General features: G+C 41.2%; 1 protein-coding gene across 2 annotated transcripts in view; it reads right to left on the reverse strand.

Annotated features, from left to right (window-relative positions):
• CPED1 (cadherin like and PC-esterase domain containing 1) overlaps positions 1-20,424 on the reverse strand; it is a 276,516-nt gene that overhangs the window by 9,873 nt on the left and 246,219 nt on the right. For both annotated transcript variants that reach the window (XM_046020852.1, XM_046020851.1), the window contains 4 exons: positions 10,969-11,189; positions 10,611-10,712; positions 10,117-10,204; positions 5,690-5,836 (listed from right to left, as the gene is read on the reverse strand). In XM_046020852.1, coding sequence (XP_045876808.1) covers positions 5,690-5,836; positions 10,117-10,204; positions 10,611-10,712; positions 10,969-11,189 — 558 coding nt within the window. The remainder of the gene's footprint in view (positions 1-5,689; positions 5,837-10,116; positions 10,205-10,610; positions 10,713-10,968; positions 11,190-20,424) is intronic.

Below are 20,424 nucleotides of genomic sequence, written 5' to 3' on the forward strand. Positions count from 1 at the left end.
ACATTTCACGTTGTAGCTTCCTTTGCAGGCTAAGTTGAACTTCTTAGAATGAATTCAGATTTCTTGCCATTATGAGTTATTTCTTATTCTGTCTTAGTGGGGGAACGGTGGTGAATAGCTTAATGTCTTTAAGGTCTTTTGGTGGAGTTTCAAGTGGAAGAGAAGATAAATGCTTGTGGTCATTCTGCCACATTTAATCTGTACTCCCCACATGATTTTTGACCTTATCCTCTATGCTAGTTTTTCCAAAGTGTGTTTAGTGAGGTGTTAATAGTTGTTATGAATAAAAGGAAAGTGGTTCTGTGGTCAAAAATGTTTGAGAAAAACTGGGTCAAATGAAGCTAAATAGTTTCTTTGCTGTAAGGGCTTTTTGGATCATTTAAAATACTAATATTATTTGAGAATCTTTACAGTAGAGGGGTGTACAGAGTTTCCCAAACCACAGATCCTGTTTTCACTAGGCTAGAACATCAAAACATAGAGTAGGGAATGCTAATCAAGGCAGTTCAGAGTCCAGCTTAGCTTGACTCTTAAAGCTTTGGTAGTAAATCCCCCGAAATGAGGGTTTATTGCAAAAAGAAAATATGAGATACTTACAGATCAACATCTCATCTCAATTCATTCTCAGCAGGCACTGATTTGTAATCTAATCACCTGGCAGAAAAAGCTAGAATTCTTGGAGACAATGGACTGAGCACTGGGAAAAAAAAAAAATTGTCTAGGATCACTTTCCCCCAAAAGAGGTTTAGGAATGGTAGGCAGTGAAACTCCTGTGACTCCTCTTTAGTGATAAGGCCATTGAAAGGTGTTAAATGACAACATTGGATTGGAACCACAGAAACATCCTGGTGGGGAAGTGAAGGATGAATTTGAGAAATTGAAAGTAAAGCTTCCAAGATGGAAATATTGCACAAGTTCAGGGCAAGTAAATGCAGCCAACCTCATTCATTATCAGCACCCTCCAAGGATTTACAGTGTCCTTGACCTGATCCTCTCCCACATTACTAAGGATCTTTCTTTTATGCCCTTCTGTTTTCCTTATATATCCCTAAGTATTGATTATTCCCTTTCTGCCCATAAACATGAGAAGTAGTTCCTCCTATAAACTGCTCCCAGAACACTTTCTTTTTGAATCCAGTATCTTTGCTTTATTCTTATTTTCACTTGTTGAAAGGCTTTACCAGCCTCCTTCTCTCATTTTCTTTTTTTTTTTAAGATTTATTTATTTATTTATTTGACAGACACAGATCACAAGTAGGCAGAGAGAGAGAGGAGGAAGCAGGCTCCCTGCTGAGCAGAGAGCCCGATGAGGGGCTTGATCCAAGGCGAGGCTTTAACCCACTGAGCCACTCAGGCGCCCCTCCTTTTCTCATTTCTTATACCTCTTCAGTTACTGTAGTTTAATTCATGCCCCAATATTTTACTAACATTACTCCTGCATGATCAGAAAGGACCTTCTTAATGCCAAGTCAATGACTATGTAAAAATCCTTATCTTAATAAATCTATCCATTACATTTGACAGCAGTAATGCTGTTTTGATCTCTCCCTACAAATTTTCACTTTTTGGCTTTCCATGATACTACACTCTACTATAGTTTTCTTCTATCAGTTTATCCTCTAAATTCAAAGGCTCCTCTTTCTGCAAACTTTGCTTAAATATTGACGTTTCTAAGAGTTCCTTAGCTCCTCTTACTCTGCTCTCTTTCTCTGGATGATCTATCTTCATTGTTGCAACTGTTGTGTTTTCTGACGACTTCCAACCTTTTATCTCCAGCCTCACCCTGCCCCTCGAGCTTCAGACTTGTGTAGCCAACTGCCTGTGAGATATCTCCACCTGGATGTCCTACAGGCATCTCAAACACAACATGTTCAAAACCGAATCGTCATCTTTTCCCTGAGCTGGTACCTTCTCAGTCATTCTCTGACTCAGTTGCTGGTTCAGCTCTAATTCATCACCCAAGTTAGGAGTCGTCTTTGATTCTTCCTACACCCCCATGCTGCAGATAAAATCTACAGATTTTACTTTTAAAATAGGGCTTGCATTTGTCTCCTTCTCCTTCATGCTCGCAGTCTCTGTCCTAGTTTGGGCAAGCTTTTATCATCTCTCACATGACTTCTGAAAACGTCTCCTAATTTCTCCCCCAGACTCAGTTCTCTCTCCGTTTTCCCCCCTCAATGTTATCAGGCTTACCTATTTGAGACAAAGATGTGACCATCTCACTTCTCTATAAAACCTTTTGTTGGCTCTTCCTTACCCATAGGAAAAGTCTAAGCTCTTACCATGATCTGGCCCTAGCCCACCTTTCCCAGGCCCTGATTTTAACTGATGTTCTACAATACACAGAATTGCATGTTGGGGATATGTTACGTTTGAGATACTCAAGGGAACCCTAAAAAATGTTCTCCTAACTCATTTTATAGTAGTTGGTAGAGAGCTCACATAGACACTCAAATATTTGTTGAATTAAATTGCCATTACTAATTTATTAAAAATAGCCATGATAAAGGCTTTTTTCTTCCTTGTGTTTATGACAAACTTTTAAAATTTGAAGGAAAAGGGGAAAAACTTCAAGCCCACCACACAGAAGGCAAACTTTTCTAGGTCAGCTAAGTTTTTGTTTACCTAATTAAAATTAAATAATAAAGAATATAAGATGAAGGTCAAACAATAATGGGAAATCATCTCTGAAAAGGAATTGAAAATCCTTTCTTCTTTCCATGGTTCCAGAATCAAAGGAAACTTGGGGTTATTAGAGTTGGGTAGTAATGCCAAAGGGATTTTTTTTCCCTCCCTTTGGACTGAGTCAAAAGCTGTACGCCTGCCAGAAAACAGAGATATCATGTAAGGTTTATACAGCTGATTAGACTAATTAATAATCACATAACAGTTGTGGATTTGTTCTTCCTGCAGCCAGGTCTGGGCTGATAATATTTTTGTATCCTTCCCAGGTTTTAGCTTGCTCATAGTAGATGTTTGCCACATAACTAAAGTACTATCCAAAACCACTCTTGGGCAAAAGCTACCTGGATCGTGTTTGTTGTCCTGCATAAACACTGCAAAAACAAAATTCCACTTCTGCCCATGAAGAGAACACCTGCTTTTCTAATCAGCAAGAACATTGTAGTCAAAACTGAAGCACGCCAGTTGGGAAAGTGTTTATAGATTCATGGTGGCAACATATTCTCTCTCTCAGTGTCTTGACAGATGAAAAAGTTGCCCCCAAGACCTTTGGTGACAAGAGCCCCACTGAAGTAGGTTTGTTATGTCTATGATGGAATTCCCACCACAAATCAAAGAGGACACATCAAGATCTTACTGTAATGATTATAGCAATCCTTCTCAGGTATGTGTGAATCTATTGTGGGAGTAGTTTGATTGAACACTAGAAGATACAAGGCTCCCGAACTCAAATTATTATGGTTTTTAGCACAGCTGATTTTAATTCTTGCTCTTACTGGATGACAAATTGCTTTGCCAGCTCATAAGATGAGCATAGAGGCAAAAATGGTTATTATTAATAGATTTCTGCCCTTTATATGGTTTGCATGAGACCAATAATGTACTTTTCCCTGGCTTGGTACATTAACCATCAAATCATCCTTTGAAAGGGCCTTTAGATTTTCTTGATTGTTTATAGGAAGCTCACAGTGATTTAAGATGTTGGGTGATGGTTTGGAGAGATTATAAAACATCAGTGTCTGCACTAGAAACTTCCCAAGGTCCAAGTAGTACATACTGTTCAAGACTTAAGTGACAATTATGCCTAAGTGATGAATGGGTTAGAGACTTTGTGATAAAGATAGTCAGTTTCAGAAAGATGATCTTATCATTCTGCGGTAGAAAGGCAAATGCTCCCAGAAGTATTTTAGCTCAAATAAGAAAACTTCGACATGGATAACATTGTTTTGGAATCAGCTGAGATAATTTGGATGATACCTAGATAGCTTGCTAAGTCAACGCATGTTAGAAATAGGGCTTAAAAAACAATTTATACACGATCATTGCACATAATTAAAAAGTCAAATAAGTGACATAATTTCACCTGACATGCTTAAATCATTGTTATGCAAATTAAAGATGATTTTATTAGTAAAAATTTAGAAGCCGATATTCTAGTTGTGGTGGTTCAAAGAGTCTTTGTTGCAGCCATTGAATTCCATGATTACTAGTGTCACTGGTTAGTGCTGTGGCAGGAGCTACGTGCAATGTAATCATGTGGGAAGGGCATCTTCTGTTTTTAATTGGAGCCATGCTGGGAATCTCTGGAAGACTTCTCCTTTTTAGGCTTCCAGAGCGACTAACGATGAAGAAGAAAAACAGATACCCTCCCCTCTCAAATACTAATTGAAGACACATTATATAAAAATAAGTAAGTAAACAAACCTTTTCTAAAAGGGGCAAAACCCCTGTCTGTATGTTGTCTTTCAAAGTCCCCATTTTATGTGGGTTTTGGCAACCTCTGACCTGTTTTTGCAGCCAACTCTGATACTGGGCTGGCTCTGTGGCAAGATCATTTCTTTCTCTTCCAGGCTACCTGCTCTTGTGTTTCTAAGACTTGACTTTTTGCAGATAGGATAGGAATTCAAAGGGTGTAAATTTTTTTTTTTTTTTTTTTTTTTTTTTTGTGGAAGAAAGAAATAGACACACAGTCTCCTACAACATAGAAGCTTCTCTGCAACAGCATGGCCAAGTTCAAGTTACTAGATCCAAACTGGAAATGCCCTGCTCTCCACTGTGGGTGCAGGCTCTTGCTTCCCTGAGATGCAGGTGCACTTGTCATATACAATTACATGTAAAAAAATATAACAATATTTAGAAGAACCAATACAGTGTCAATAACTCTTGGGTAGCCATAAAAACCCAAGGACCAAAATGGATTCTGACAGTCATTTTACAGCTGGAAAACAGGATCCAAGAATCTTTTAGTTGTCATTGCCCTAGTCAACCCAACGACTGCTTTCCGGTTTACAAGGGACTGCAAGATTGAGTGATACGCTTTAGGTGCTGGGGCCTGAAACTCTTCCTGACTACTCAGCATCCTTCCCTTTATCCTTTCCAGACATTCTTCCTAATAAATCCCCTCCCTCTGCTAATTCTGTCTGCTGTGTCTTGGAGAACCCAAATTGACCGAGGAAGAAACCTGCTCTTGCCTCTGCTAACACCTTATCAGCTTCGCCTATTATAATATTATATTCTATTTGTTGACTAGAGATCAAATAATTTTCCCCACGGGGTGTTGAGGGCTACTCAAAACATAGGTCCACCTGTTTAATGCATTGGCTCAATCAGTGGAAGAAGGTCATTCATGAGTTTAACACATTAAATTGTCCTGATTTTCAAGCTCCACTAAAGACCTGCTACCTTCTTTGGCCACAATTTCTGATGGGAAGGTTCAGAGTCTGTTAGAAAAGGCAGGTTCTCTCCAGGTTTCCATCCTCATGCTTGCATTGACTGATGATCCTAGTTTATAAGTGTCTACCTAAGAAAAAATTTTTTAACTTCTTATTTTGTAGAGTCTCCAGTTGTGACTGCTACATGCTTTGGCTGAGTGATGCTGAATACCTCATTTGATCTGCCCCCCGACATGGTTTTTTTAATACAAAATAACACAGACAACAAAACTGAAGATATAATGAGAGATTAAAAAAATCAAAAGTTACAATAAATAAAGAGCCAGCATAAATACCTCATGAAAATGACACCCGCATGTCCCTTGCAAAAACTCCTTGTATCGCCCCATCGTTATAGTAAATGTGTCAACCACTTCATAGCCATAGGTTTTTGCAGCATCCAGAATAATCACATTTTCCTTCCATAAGTTCTGAACTTCACTCTGCAGTGCAATGGAGGAGAATGGGAATTTTTAAAAAAATTTAATTTCAATGAGATTGAGAGTTTTTATCAAGAGGATTGTTTTATGATTTACTAACTCAAGTAGAAATCATGTAAATATCATCGTTTTTACAGATTGGTCCCACTGCAAGAAGAAGAATTAATTTCACATGCATTTCTGAAACAAAGACGTGTTCTCGGTTTTTTTACTCAAAATAAAAGTGCAAACGTTTATATGTATCTTAAAATGGCAACACATAAATATCTAGACTGACACAAGGTTTGGAACTTTTCCTTCTGTTTTAACCTTCTTAGGTTTCTTCCCCAGAAAGGCTCACTGAGATATTTAAAATTCTCACTGTAAAAGTCAAAATTTGAACATCACGAAGGCTATCTTCCTCTATTTGGATTCTTTTTCATTTAGTCATTTGAGTATTAGTTAGTATCTGTTTTGGGCTTAGCGCTGTGCTAAGGGACCACAAAAGAAGGATAAATAGACCATGGCCCCTGCTTCCTCAGATGCTGCATTCTTACTGGAGAAACACATTTGTAAACATTTACTAAGACATTTACATCCAGTAAAGGGCTAGTGGGGAGGAGGGACCAGCCAAGCAGGGTGGGGGACTGCGGTTCAGCGGGTTCAGGGAGGCTTCAGGAAGGGCTCCAGAGCTGAGTGAGGTTTAAGGGGAATGGGCTTCAGGTGGGCTCCAGGGAACGGGGAAGTGAGTGCAGGCTCCAGCCGCTGCTTCGCCGGATCATATTCTTCCCTCTCTCCCCAGCCATGTCCAGAGCAATGAGCGAGCTTGGCAGAAAGTCCAATTCAGGTCCACTGTGGAGAGGAACAACCCCTCCTCTAACTACTCTCGCTCTGGGATTCCTCATCAGCGAGGCTAGGAGGCTAGGACTCTCTCAGACCTACCTGTAGTCCTAGACTCCTCCCACCTCATCCATCCTTCTTCGGCTCTCTTCATATCAGATAATAACAGCCAACCACATGCCCAACAGAGTCCAGTATAGAGCAGACACTCCAAAAGTATTTGGTGCAAGACTGAGTGATACGCTTTAGGTGCTGGGGCCTGAAACTCTTCCTGACTACTCACTACCCTTCCCTTTATCCTGCCCGGACATTCTTCCTAATAAATCCCCTTCCTCTGCTAATTGTCTGCTGTTTCCTGGAGAACCCAAACTGACTGAGGAAGGAAACTGCTCTTGCCTTTTCTAAAGGATAAAAATTCTTTTCATTTTCCAGTTGAAAAAGAAAATCACAGGAGCGCCTGGGTGGCTCAGTGGGTTAAGCTTCTGCCTTTGGCTCAGGTCATGATCCTGGGGTCCTGGGATCGAGTCCCACATCGGGCTCCCAAGCCTACTTCTCCCTCTTCCTCTAGTCCCCCTGCTTGGGCACTCTCTCTCTCTCTGTCAAATAAGTAATTAAAAAAAAAACAAAATGAAAAGAAACAGCAAATCACTTGCTTTTGTTGGTCCAACTGCAAGAAAAAAGCAGCAGTACAAATATGTCTAATTTTCTGTCTTCTCCACTGTGCTAGCATACCTATCTTCAGGTAATACCTAAGGAAGAGTATTTCCTCCAAGATAAAAGTAGTGAATAGAAGAATTCCTAAAGAAGAAATCTAGAGGAAAGGAACATAGATGAATTTGGTCTATGCCATCATGTGAACAATGATGCTCAGCATTGTTTGTAGACTTCTTGTCTGGTTACAAGTATTTTCTCAATTTTAATATGTCTAGATATGAAAGGTATATGGAGCTTTACAGTAAGAAGGTTCTAAAGAGAGTTTTCTAGAGAAAGGCTGGTTCTCTGGGAAACAGACTCCTGAGATGGGAATTTGCCTGCAGGGAACTAAGAGGAGAGTGTTTTGGGGATCAACACCTATAAGGAAGTGATGCAGTTCTATGAGAGGATCCCACTGGGAGTTCTAGAGCTTGTTCCTCCAAGACGGCCCAAATTAGGGAAAAGGAGCTGAATCTTGGTACCCTTAAACCAGCAAGTCGGGCCTGGGCAGCAAAAGGCAATTCCTGCCAAAAGTCAGGTGGGAGTCCTCACTGGGCCACACCCCCAGTGGCCCAGGTGAATAAATGTCTCAGTCTTGAAGGGGCGATCTAGGAGGAGACAAACCATACGAAGTATCACTCACTCATTCTTGCATGAGATATTTTTTGAGAGTCTACGTGCTGAAGATTGTGTTTTGCATTTGGGGTAGTAGAGTGTGCAATGCAGCCCTCCCTCCCCGGTCCTTGCTCTCACAGAAATTAGTCTAGCAGGGGAGACAGACAACCAAGGATTGTATCTGTTGAGCGTCATAAACAGAGACGCGAGACACTATCACAGGAGCTCCTGGCAGGAGTAGCCAATCCAGTCTAGAGTATCCATTAAGTCTGCCCGTGGCAAACGAAACTTGAAGGGTAATTCGAAGTTGCTCAGGTGAACAGGTGGTGGGAGAGTGGGTTCCACGGAGAGGGAACAGTGATTTCAAAGACCTGGACGTGAGTGAGAGCATGGCGTGCTTGAGAAAGTGAGACTTGCCCAGCAGGACTGAGCTCAGTAGCAGTGCGTGCATGAGTGTTTACACATGTGTGCACATTTGTGCATACGCACGGGTAGCAAGTCTACGGAGAACAGCAGAGTCAAGCTCTTGAATGGCCATGCCGGCGACGATTGAGTTCAGCCTTATTTTCTGCCTCCACTTGCAACTATCCCTATCTCTTTTGTTCTATCCTCTCCCCTCCATTTCTCCTCTCCTTTTGTCTTAATTCTATTTGAGAAGACTGATGGGGATCATCAAAGCCGTGCTGGGAGGCATATGACTGAACACAGGATCTGGCACAGAGAAAGTGTGGTAGAAATGTTTGCTGTCTGCTGTGATGAGCTAATCTTGAGTTTGGAACCTAAATAAAAGTAGGAGCCACAAGCACTGCAGTTCCCAAGAGGGGTAAAGTGGGGGCTCAAAGCGGAGTCCTCCTGAAGGAACTGTAACCTTGACTGTAGCCTTCAAATAACATTCGAGGACATTCAACTCAAAACCATTAACAAGATAGGGGCACCTGGGTGGCTCAGCGGGTTAAGCCTCTGCCTTCAGCTCAGGTCATGATCTCAGGGTCCTGGGATCGAGCCCCTGCATGGGGCTTTCTGCTCAGCAGGGAGCCTACTTCCTCCTGTCTCTCTACCTGCCTCTCTGCCTACTTGTGATCTCTCTCTCTGTCAAATAAATAAATAAAATCTTTAAAAAAAAAAAAAAACCATTAACAAGGAACTGTCATCTAATCCAGACTCCAATCCTTCAGCTACCCCAGATATTAAATACGTCAACTCATTTGAAGGGACTTTCCCCTCCCCACACTACCTCCGAGAGGCTGAATTTGGATCCCTGACTTGGGCCATATTCTACCTGTTCTCCTGCTTTTGGATCAGAGATCTGACCCTGAGGCAGGCAACATTTTAGAAGGCAAAGGGGATCGTGTCATCTGTGCTGGGGAACTCGAGGAGGGCTCAACATGACACACACACACACACACACACACACACACACACACACACACACACCCCTCATTCAATTTATACAGTAAATGGACAGCTTCCTGTCTCCCCTGAGCTCTCCGGAGCAAATGCATGCAGTCCTGCCTGACCTTGAACTCTCCTTACTCCAACAAGTGCTGCTGCTTCTCTTACTTACAGATATTGCCTTTCTTTTCTTTTCTTTTTTCTTTTCTTTCCTTTTCTTAGACTTCTATTCAGTGCTTTTCTATAAGAACTGGTCAGAGGCCTCTAACTCTTCCCCTTTCTGAATATCCAAGCAAAGGTAAAACTAATGATACTACTTCAAAGACTTTTTTTTAAAGCAATCAGTCAGAAATCATCTTCAAAAAAGCCACTCTTTCCCAAAGTACTCATTGATACTGACAATTTCGTTTGTGGTTTCGGCATGAGTCTTTCAAGGTGTATGAAACATTCCTGGGGTAAAGGGAGACTTAAAGATGAATCTCTCTCATCGACTCCTCAGTTCTTTATTTTTTATAGCATGGCATCCCCTTTCTTGTCTTAGGAGTTCAAAGCATTATTCACAATGTGTTAATGGGACACGGTCTCCTTATTTCCAGGAATAAGTATAACGGATTTGATATCCTAATCCTTAAGTACATTATCTCCTTTGATTTTTACGAAGGTGGCTGACTATTATAAAATGCCTTGTAGGTCCTTTTTCAGACACCAGCAAAGATCCTTTCAGGAACCATAAAGTTCACGTACCCTGGAGGGAATGGGCCTACCTGTGTCAAGAAATGCAATCCATCCACTGGGAGATGAAATCCAATTCCCAAAGTTTTGATGATCACAAGGATATTGAGTAAATTTTCCCTGAGAAATAATCAGAATTCTGAGGTCATAAACTTTGATTACATTTCTTGGTATTTGTGCTTGCATAAACAAATACAATGGAATTCTTTTAGGATGTGATAATTGGCATATACAACTAAATTCTCATTTTATGGATTTGAATAATTTAGGGGTTTTTGTGTGTGTGTGTGTGTGTAGACAGAGTTTTATGTGTTAGTGGGTGTGTTTTTACCTGTAGAAAATATAAATGTGGATCCTGAAGAGCCTTCTTGTGATGGATACAAAAAGTATTTTGAAACATTTTAAACCAGAGTTCTAAATTTCAAGCTGCCCTTTCCACAAACATCTCGGTAAAATTTAATTACCTCAACGGTGACTTTTTTTTTAACTCCAAATACTAATGACAATTTTTGCTGCAGAAACTCACCTCTTCAAAACCTTGTGAATAATTTGTAGGTGATTGGAATTGAGCCACTGAACACCACCAACAACCAATACCGTCTGGCCAGTGTTCTCCAGGGGACGGGATCTGAAATCCAGAAAGGAAAACAACACATGTTGCCTTGAAACAGATGGTCAACATTTTCTCAGCAGTGCCTCACATTTCACTGAGTCATAGCTAGCATCCCGATCACTGGACCTCCTTGTCCTTTCCAACTCATTTTCAGTCATATTACTTGGGATTTAAGCTTTTCAGCACATTTGATATACAGGGAGCAATTATGACCGCCAGCGAAATGTCGGTCCACTGTGGCACTGTGCCGTCCATAATAGTTCCATTGTACCTTTGCAAGAGATGTTCGAGCGCGTTCTCAAATGTTGGTCTCAATGAAGGGCTTATCCAGAACTGGGGATAGTAGGAGTAACTGATCAAAGTCTTCCCACCATTGACATTGTGATAGAATTTCGTGCCATGCACCTTCTGCCATTCCTGCAGGGTTTCATTCAGTCTTTCGATCAGGTAGTACATTATTCCTCTGTTGGTTGAATCGCCAATGAAAAGAATCTACGAATTAGAGAAAAACATTTGCTTTCTGATCTGATGTTTATATGGTATGAGAGACAACACAAAGCAAGTCATTTGTTGAATACTCTTAAAGCCACAAGTCTAATTCTTTGGAAGAAAGCCCTTTCAGCTCTTAGAAATGACATTAATCATAATCTCCCCCAAACCTCTTCATTTTCCTCTCTTCCATATTCCTCATAATTCTATCAGCCACTGACCTGCTCACTCATGTTTAAAGCTTTTTGCTTTAGGCTCTCTTGGGTTTCTCCCCATCCCTTAAGTAGTTTGCTTTCCCATCTAACGAGCTTAACAGATTTTATTGAATCAGATAGGCCTGAATCAGGGACCATATGATGACTAACATAGCATAAAAAAAAAAAAAAAAGGAAACTCAAAACAAAAAACAAATAAACATGAGGTATTTTAGTGTTGTAAGAATACTTAGATATTTTTTCCCACCTCTTCATTTCATAGATGAGAAACTGAGAATTCACAGAGGCTGCATAGCTCAGTAGGAGTCATGCCACTATTTGAGAAAAGAGCCAGAGAGCTGGACCCTGAGCCTCTATGTCCCAGGGAGCGGACCCCAGCACCATTTGCCCTGGAAGACTCTTACTCATCACCTCCTTCATAACCCTCCCACTGCCCCGTGAAGCAGCTCTGCTTCAGGCTCCTATCACCCCAAAATTGTGGGAAGGGCTGCCCTCGAAGTCATGCTATACACGCGATACTACTGGGATAAATTTCTCAATGCCTACTTCCGGTCCTCTCATTTTCATGCTCGAAAACCTTATTGGGTCTCCACTTCTCTATACAGTCAAGCCTACGTGATTGAGGTTGAGCCAACATTTGCAGAATTTTTATTGCATATCAGACTCTACTAGGTGGAGACTTCACACAGGGCACTCCTTTTTAATCATTATGGTGAGGTTTGAGTCATTATTTCCATTTCACAGAGGAGCAATTTGAGGCTCATAATTCTGGTAAATGGGGAACACAGGACTCAAACCTAGGCCCTTTGACTCCAAGTGCAGGGTCAATGGCCCCATCCTCCCAATGCTTCCCCTCGGGTAAGCCGGTCAGACTCCTACTTTTTTGCTGAACATGATTTGCACTCCACAACATCTGTTTTCCCTTGTGCTAATCCGCCTGCCTAGCAAGCTCCTCCCTTGGCAACCCCACCTGTGTAAACGCTGCAGAAGCTCAGACCCCAAAGAGAAAACCATAACTCCCAGTGGGTCTTGTCCAGCGCCCCAGCTTGTCCAGTGACCTTCTCTGTCCTCTGTGATTTCATTACATTTTTAATTTCCATTACAGATTTTATCAAAGACTACATGACATTATGGCTATTCCTCTCTGTGTCTTTTTTTGTCATCTCATGTCAAGAAATATTTGAGGTCAGAATCAGGGTTAATTTTTAAATTCGAATTTCCCCCGTACTACCATGCATACAATTTAAAAATACTTATTGAGTTGAAAGTCAAAGGGACTTCTGTTTGAGACAATCCTTTCTAATGTCTTTGGACAGGTTTATTTCATTCTTCAGTTTTCTCTGTGTTGGGATTTCTCTTTCTGTTAGTCCTGCACATATTTTTCTCTGATTTTAATGGCAGCCATTGCTCGCATTTCTCAGGACTACTGCATTTGTCCGTGCACAGCAAAGTGAGTGAGAACCTGCAAATTTCATTCTTTCCATGGTAACTGTATTCAATGAGCTGTGTGAAAAAATTCCCAAGACCTATCCAATTTGTCCTCAGATCAAACACCAGAAGCACCATCAAGCTAAACTGAATAATTTAGGGTGTCAAGGCCCCAGTCACTGATCCTCCTAGTCAAGTTCTATTTGGAACAATAAACTTCCAGTATGATAAAATAATTTGTGAAATCCCTTGAAATTCTTCTTACTGGATTTAACCTGTATAACGATTTGTTTTTCTGATTTAGAGTTTTGATTTTTAAAAGGGAACTTTGAATAATCTGGAAAGCTCTTCATTTCAGATACTAATAATTACCAGCTCCCTTTGGATCAGTTTGCTGGGGCTGCCAGGACACAGTACCACAGACTGGGTGGCTTATGCAACAGAAATTCATTTTCCCACTATTCTGGAGGCCAAAAGTCCACAATCAGGGTATTACATCGTTGATTTCTTCTGAGGGCCTCTCTCCTTGTCTTGTAGATGGCCACCTTCTCTCTGAGTTTTCACATGGTCTTTCCTCTGTGTGTGTCTGTGTCCTCATCTCCTCTTCTTGTGAGGACACCGGTCACACGGGATTAGGGCCTGCCCATAAGACCCGATTTTGCCTTTTTTACCTCTTTAAAGGCCCTACCTGCAAACACAGTCACATTCTGAGGTATTGGGCGTTAGGACCTCAACTTGAGAATTTGGTTGGGTGGGAGAACATTCCAGCTCTTAACACTGGTGAAAGACCTTTAAGACCAGCTTTTTAAACTAAATTGCCACTACAGGTTTTCTGATGGGTTCTTTTCATCATAGTATGGAGATGCAATCCCTCCTAGGGTATCTCTGGGCCGTCAGTAAGATCACTGGGGGGTCTGTACTGTGACCTACAGGGAGAGATACAGGGGTTTAGGAAAATCAAAGAAGCTGCCTGTTACTGAGAGAAGAACATTTTGCAATATCTGGTCTTTTTTTGTGGCGTTATACAAAGAGGCAGCCCACAAAAAACGTCAGAGACAAAAAGAGATATGCGTCAGGATTCTAAGGTACAGTTACTTATTAACTAGATAATCTTAAATAAATTATGACTGCTCCAAGGTTTTGTCCTCTTATGTGTAAAATGGCGGGGGGCGGGGGGAATAGCAGCACCTCCTTAGAAAACGTCAGTGAGACTGTCCCAGCCATCTTGTTCCTGGCACACAGGAAGCTCCCAACGTGAGCTAGCATGAAGGCACCGGAAAGGCGTGTGTGGAGCCACCCAGGGGGCCTTGCAGTGCATTGCTAAGCACTTTAAATTCAGCAGCTTGTTTAGAGGAAACGTCAGAGAAGATGGGGAATGTCTCAGTCACAGCGCTTGCCCTGCGAAATCTGCTGCAGATCCCCGCCCCCCCCCCCCGGACTCACAGGGCTGCTGGTGAAACGGGAGCTCTGGATGCAGAACCGGGACAGAGCTCAGCACCCTGAGCAAACCGACACTGCCAGAACCAGCCCTCGCCTCTCCATCCCTGACCAGGGACCGGCAAGAGCTTCAGGGTTTGGGAGAAGGAAGCCTCACCACCAACATGTGCAAAACGAGTGCTAAATTGCAAATAACTAGGTAGCGTTTTTCAAGTCTGGTGAACAGGACTCTGGAAGAATATTTCCTAGAGAATTGTTTTCTCCCAGAGCCTTTCTTTTTTTTTTTTTTTTTTTAAAGATTTTATTTATTTGACAGACAGATCATAAGTAGGCAGAGGGGAGGGCGGGGGAGTTGAGGGGGGAGGAAGGGGGGACGCGGGCTCTCCACTAAGCAGGGAGCCCGATGTGGGGCTCGATCCCAGAACTCTGAGATCATGACCTGAGCGAAAGGCAGAGGCTTTAACTCCCTGAGCCACCCAGGCGCCCCTCCCAGAGCCTTTCTATTCTATGAAAGAGAGAGATGATAAGTTCTAACTAAAATGAAAATGCAGTTGTGATTTTTAGATGGCCTGTTCTGTAGGGGAGCAGTTTTGTAAGACGCTGACGGGTATTCTTAACTAATAGATTTCTAACTTCGAAAGGTCAGTTCTTTTAAGTGCATGTACACAATTGAAAAACATCGGGAAACAGTGTTTTTTTTTTTCCCCCCAGTTACATGGCTAACAGCCAATCTTTATATCTTTTAGATCCTTCAATTTGGGAATTTTCAAAAGGAAATTTGTACGTTATTTGTTTTAAAGGTCTCTCACATTAAAAGGCCTAAATTTCCATAAAAAATACTCAAAACTGGCCATAAAATGTGTGAATAATTCTTCTTTCCCACCAACATTATTGCCCCACACTAGCATGTACAGGTGCTGGTTGGCATAGGCAATTAATGAAAAAAATGTGATCATTAAATGTAAATAACCAGCAAGCAATTATAAAAATAACCAATGTCAGCAATAGGTAGTTCATCCCCCGCTACCAAAACAGCGAAGATTTTGAAAGCCCCTACAATCTTATGAGCTTGGAGAAATGACACCTCTCACCTACAACTGTGTAGGGACCACAAGGGAGAGGTTTTATCTTCTTTTTTTTCAACTGTTGAATCCCAAGTCCCAGAATAGTGCCTGGCATAAGATTCGGTTCTCATGTGTTAAATCGATGAATGGAAACTTTGCTGTCGTGTGTATAAATTGGCAAATTTTAAGGAATTCCACATCTAGGAAATATTTAAGGATGTCTATTACAATATATTTTAAAAGCAAAGTACAATGGAAACAGTACAAATGTCTACCAGATTCCTTCTATTAAGGTATAATCATCCACTTGAATTTTTTAATCTTTTAACGATGATACTGTAATACATTGTGATGGGGAAGATTTCAGTTAACTTTTATCAAAAGCTCATTGTAATCTGACTATAAGTGATGATGGCATGTTTGTGAAAGGAAAGTGCGTGGATGTGTGGAAAGGGTCGTGGAAAGTTACCCATGGTTATTTTGCAGGGGAGGATATGACAGTTTATTCTGTTTTTGAAAATGAACACAGTAAGTCCATTCTGTTTAGAAATGTTTTGAAAATTCACATAAAAATAATCAGCTTAAACACATTTTATTTCTACTTTTGTGAAACAATGGCTTAAGGGTCGGTTTAATAAACCCATCACAGGAATCGTGCGAATCCTATTTTGGATCCCAGTGACAACTTTATTCCAAAGACTGAATGGCATGTTCCCATGCGACATCTTTTCTGGTCTTCCAGTGCAAGAGGGGAGCCTGCCTCCAACAAGATGGGCTCTGGAGAGGAGCAGAAGCCTCTGTGCCTGGCTGTGTCCTGGGAGGCAGGACCTCGGCTCATCAGTGGGAGACAAAGATGCGTTTAGAGGAGTTTTGTATCTGTTCTAGCTCCAAGACCCAGCAAGCAATATGTCACTGAGAAGTTTACAGGGGCTGGCATATTTCCTACTCTTTTTCACACCACTGTGGACCAGAGGACCTAGAAGCGTATTATGTTCCTAGGCTCTATTAAACCTTAGGGATTATTTAAAATTCACTGTATTAGAAACACATAAAATGGTTTAATTATCTTTGTTTTCATTTCCTCATATTATATAGCCCCGTATTAGGTGATGTGGGCTACATGCTATAACAAATAGATCCCCCCAAAGTAGAATGGCCTACATACAATGGAAGTTTATTTCTCCTTCAGGAACACAGTCCAGGTGGTTCCGGGCAGGTGTATGTGTGGGGTGCGGGCAGGGTCCCTGGATGTTTAGACTGTGCCTACTTCAGTGATGGTTTCAAAGAGCTTTGCAGGCATTGGTATTTGGCTGAGGGAAGGGGTAAGGAGCTACCAGGGTGTCTGTGGGCCCAGCAGGGCAGCCGAGCACATCACTGCTGCTCACACATTCCACGGGTTAGCAGTCCGTCTATGGCAGCACCTACTTTCAAGGGAGACTGAGAACAGTAGTCAAGCTACATTGGCGGGGAAGAAGAGGGAATGGGTCTGATGAACACTTAGCTAGCCTTTACACATTCTCCTACATGCTGTCTTTCTTGGGAAAAAACTAAAGCCTACATTCAGAGTTTTCCACAAGTGAATTAGCGAAAGTATGAAGCATATGAAAAGCTACATTTATAATCCCCATGATGCAAAAAAGGTTTTCTTTGAAAAGTCAGTCCCTGAGACAAAAAAATAGCAAGAAGTATTTATTGTTAGTATTAATATTAGTATTAGCATTAGTGAAAATGCAACCAAGATTGGGAATTTTTGGCTGAAATATAAAAGTATAATGATTTTCTCTTAAAAAAAGAGGGGGGGTGTGCCTGGGTGGCTCAGTGGTTAAAGCCTCTGCCTTCGGCTCAGGTCATGATCTCAGGGTCCTGGGATGGAGTCTCTCATCGGGCTCTCTGCTCAGCAGGGAGCCTGCTTCCTCCTCTCTCTCTGCCTGCCTCTCTGCCTACTTGTGATCTCTGTCTGCCAAATAAATAAATAAAATCTTAAAAAAAAGTATAATGATTTTCGTTCCATTCATCATCAGTGAAGAGAACTAACAACGGTGCTACTTAAACATGCAAATATTGTACTCTATTACTTCTTTCCTCCGGAGTCATCAAAAGTACCAAGGACATAGCTAGCAAAGCAAGTTATAAAGAAATGAAAAGAGAAGCATTGGCGGCTATCTGGGTTGAGTCAATATAAAGGCAGTAAAATGCTGGAGCTCATTAGCTTCTCAGATTCTCCTCGTCTGTTGAGGCTGAAAAAGAATTGGGTGTCTGTAGATTCAATAGGCCAGGAAAAAACCCTTGATTTTAAATAATTTTCCTCCTTCCTTTCTTTCCTCTTACAGAGATTCTATCTTCAGTATTCACAGAAATAGGGATATTTCTTCAGAATGAACAAAATGCATGTAGATGCCAAGACAGGACTCAGCTCAACTTACAGGAACCCACTGAAACCTTCCGGGACAGGGAGTCACATAGGCACGCCATAGAAGCTACTTGTCCATTAATCTTGTCCATTAATGCTCTCTCGTAGGTAAATAAGGAAATGACAGTGAAGTGAAGGGGCGTTTTACACATTACCTCCAATCCAGGGCCAACCATAGCCCATCCATCTAGAAAGCTCCACAGTGATTCTGATGAGCCCTGTGATTAAGCTTCACTGCTCACATAAGATACTCATTTCTAAATGAAGCAAGGGGTCATTCAGTCCTAATAGGAAGCTAAGGCTGATCAGAGAGCTAATGATATTTAGGGTATGATGAAAATCTAGCTCAGCAAAGCAACTGTCTGTGAAATATAATATGGTTACATGAATGTTTTCCAATGGTGCATACTGATTAAATTGGCTATAGATAACCAGCCAAATTGCTCTTTGGGGTCTAGAACAAATATAAATTGCCATTTAGGCAAATCACCCTCAAATACATGAAATCTGGCAAAAAGGGGAAACAAACGACTAAACTCTATCACCCAGACATAGGTCTTATAGCTGTGTGGAAGAAAATTATTTATCCTTATTGCCATTCCATCTGGACCGAGGGCGTTATGGATAAGCCATCCTTTCCTGGTGAGAGTGAGGTGATTTCCCTCCCCTTTATTCTTCCCTTTATATCAAAACTGACAAGAAACAATGAATTGTGTAACTATAATAGAACTCACATATTTGTCAGAATGTATTATTATAAATTAGCCACACTTCAAAAATTTAAACACCTTCAAGTCCAAGACAATACTTAACTTGCTAACATTACTTAAAGATGTAAGTTACATTTCCTGTTTTAACAGCTGAGTTTAAGTACTTTCAGTAAATACTGCCTTATTATATTTTCCTTTCTTAATTGCTCTCTTCTCTCAGATACTGTTTTAAATTCTGAGCTGTGTCTTCAACTGACAAACAAAATAAGGGCTTGCTTAACTCCGTTTGGTCAGGCTCCTACATTTTTTCCGTTGTAAATTTGATTATCATATTTCTAAACTACAGCCTCTAAATTTCGCACTGTGATTACAAAGTTATGCTCTGATAAATTTTTGTGGATGTTCCATTCAGAACTTATTAAGTAAGAGGTGGGTATCTATTTGGAGAAATGTGTGAGAGTGTAATTGAAAACATAGCTTGTATTTTTCTATTGATTTAGCTTTGACTCAGCACAGTTACACAACACAAAACCTCTACATAGCTGTGAAATCACTCATACTTGGATAAGTTGAGGGTTTAAAAGGAGCCCCACGTTTACCTGCCCTCCATACACAAACAAGTGTGGCATTGAAATGGGCTACAAATGCTTTGAGGAGAAATCTCTTTTTTTTCTTTCTCTCTCTTTTTTTTCAAATTAACATATACTGTATTATTTGTTTCGGGGGTACAGGTCTGTGACTCATCAGTCTTACAGAATTCACAGCACTCACTGTAGCACATACCCTCCCCACTGTCCATCCCCCAGCCACCCCAGCCCTCAGTTTGTTTCCTGAGATTAAGAGTCTCTTATGGTCTGACTCTTTGAGGAGAAATCTTGTTCCCATGTTTCCTCCAGAGACCTACCTCCTGTTCGCATCCTTGTAGCAAAGGCAAACCAGTGAGTCTAGAAAGTAACAGTGCTGCTCACATGCCTCCAAGCACAGTGTGGGTTGCTGGTCAAAGTTACTGGAAACCTGAAACACTTTTTAAATCTCAACGGATTTGTGCCTTGTTCCGTCCCCACAGGTGGGCATGCATTTCCAAGTATAGCCTTGCATTCATTGTCTGTTCCCTCTAGTCCAAGGGAAATCCAAGAAGGTACTAGCCCTAGAGGGATCAGACTTTCCCTGCATATTCTTTGCGGGCTCGGGGAGAGGGAGCATGAAAATCCTTATTTTTTTCTAGTTCATTTTTTTCCAGTCCAAGCCATTTCAAAGTAAGGAGTTTGGTAGACCACCTGTAACAACCACCACAGTCCTGTGTAGGCACTTTTAACAACCTTCCAGAACCTTGAAGCCCAGAGTGCCAGCCTCTAGCTGCTCTCTACCTCTGCAACACACTATGTTCTAACAGTCGCTTCTCTAATGGATCTCCTTCTACTAGGAATTTAGCTTTTTGGAGGATCGCATTTGTATGCCCCTAGAACAGATTCTTAACTCAACAAAAGCTAGACGAGTGAATGAGCAGTGGAACATCAAGAAAGTTACAAAAAGTCTTGTTATTACAAGTTTTCTGATGGGCGGCAGCAGAGTTAATCTGATGGAGCTGGTGCACAGACAATCACCTTGTCTGATGGGATGAGAGCTGTAGTACAGACTTGCAAACGGCCAGCACAGCCCTGCTATCCTTATGCAGATGGGAAGGACATATCTGTACCAAGTCGCTCAAGTAACATGTTTCTTTTGAATGTTTGACATAGTACAAAGTGAGTCTCCCCCCTCCCCCAGAAATGTCAGTACATTTGGTGTTTAAAAAACAAAATATTTATGTTACTTGTTTTTCTATTTTTGTAATTGGTATGCTTTAAGAATACATTTGTCTTTGGAATAGAATCATGATTATGAAAAATTCTGGGTAGGATGAGAATTGTCTTTGCTTAGGAATGAAAGAGTTTTAAGATACTTTGCATATTTTTCTCATGGAGAGTGAGAAAT

Source organism: Meles meles, chromosome 10 (genome assembly GCF_922984935.1).
Source record: "Meles meles chromosome 10, mMelMel3.1 paternal haplotype, whole genome shotgun sequence".
Classification (NCBI taxonomy): domain Eukaryota; kingdom Metazoa; phylum Chordata; class Mammalia; order Carnivora; family Mustelidae; genus Meles; species Meles meles.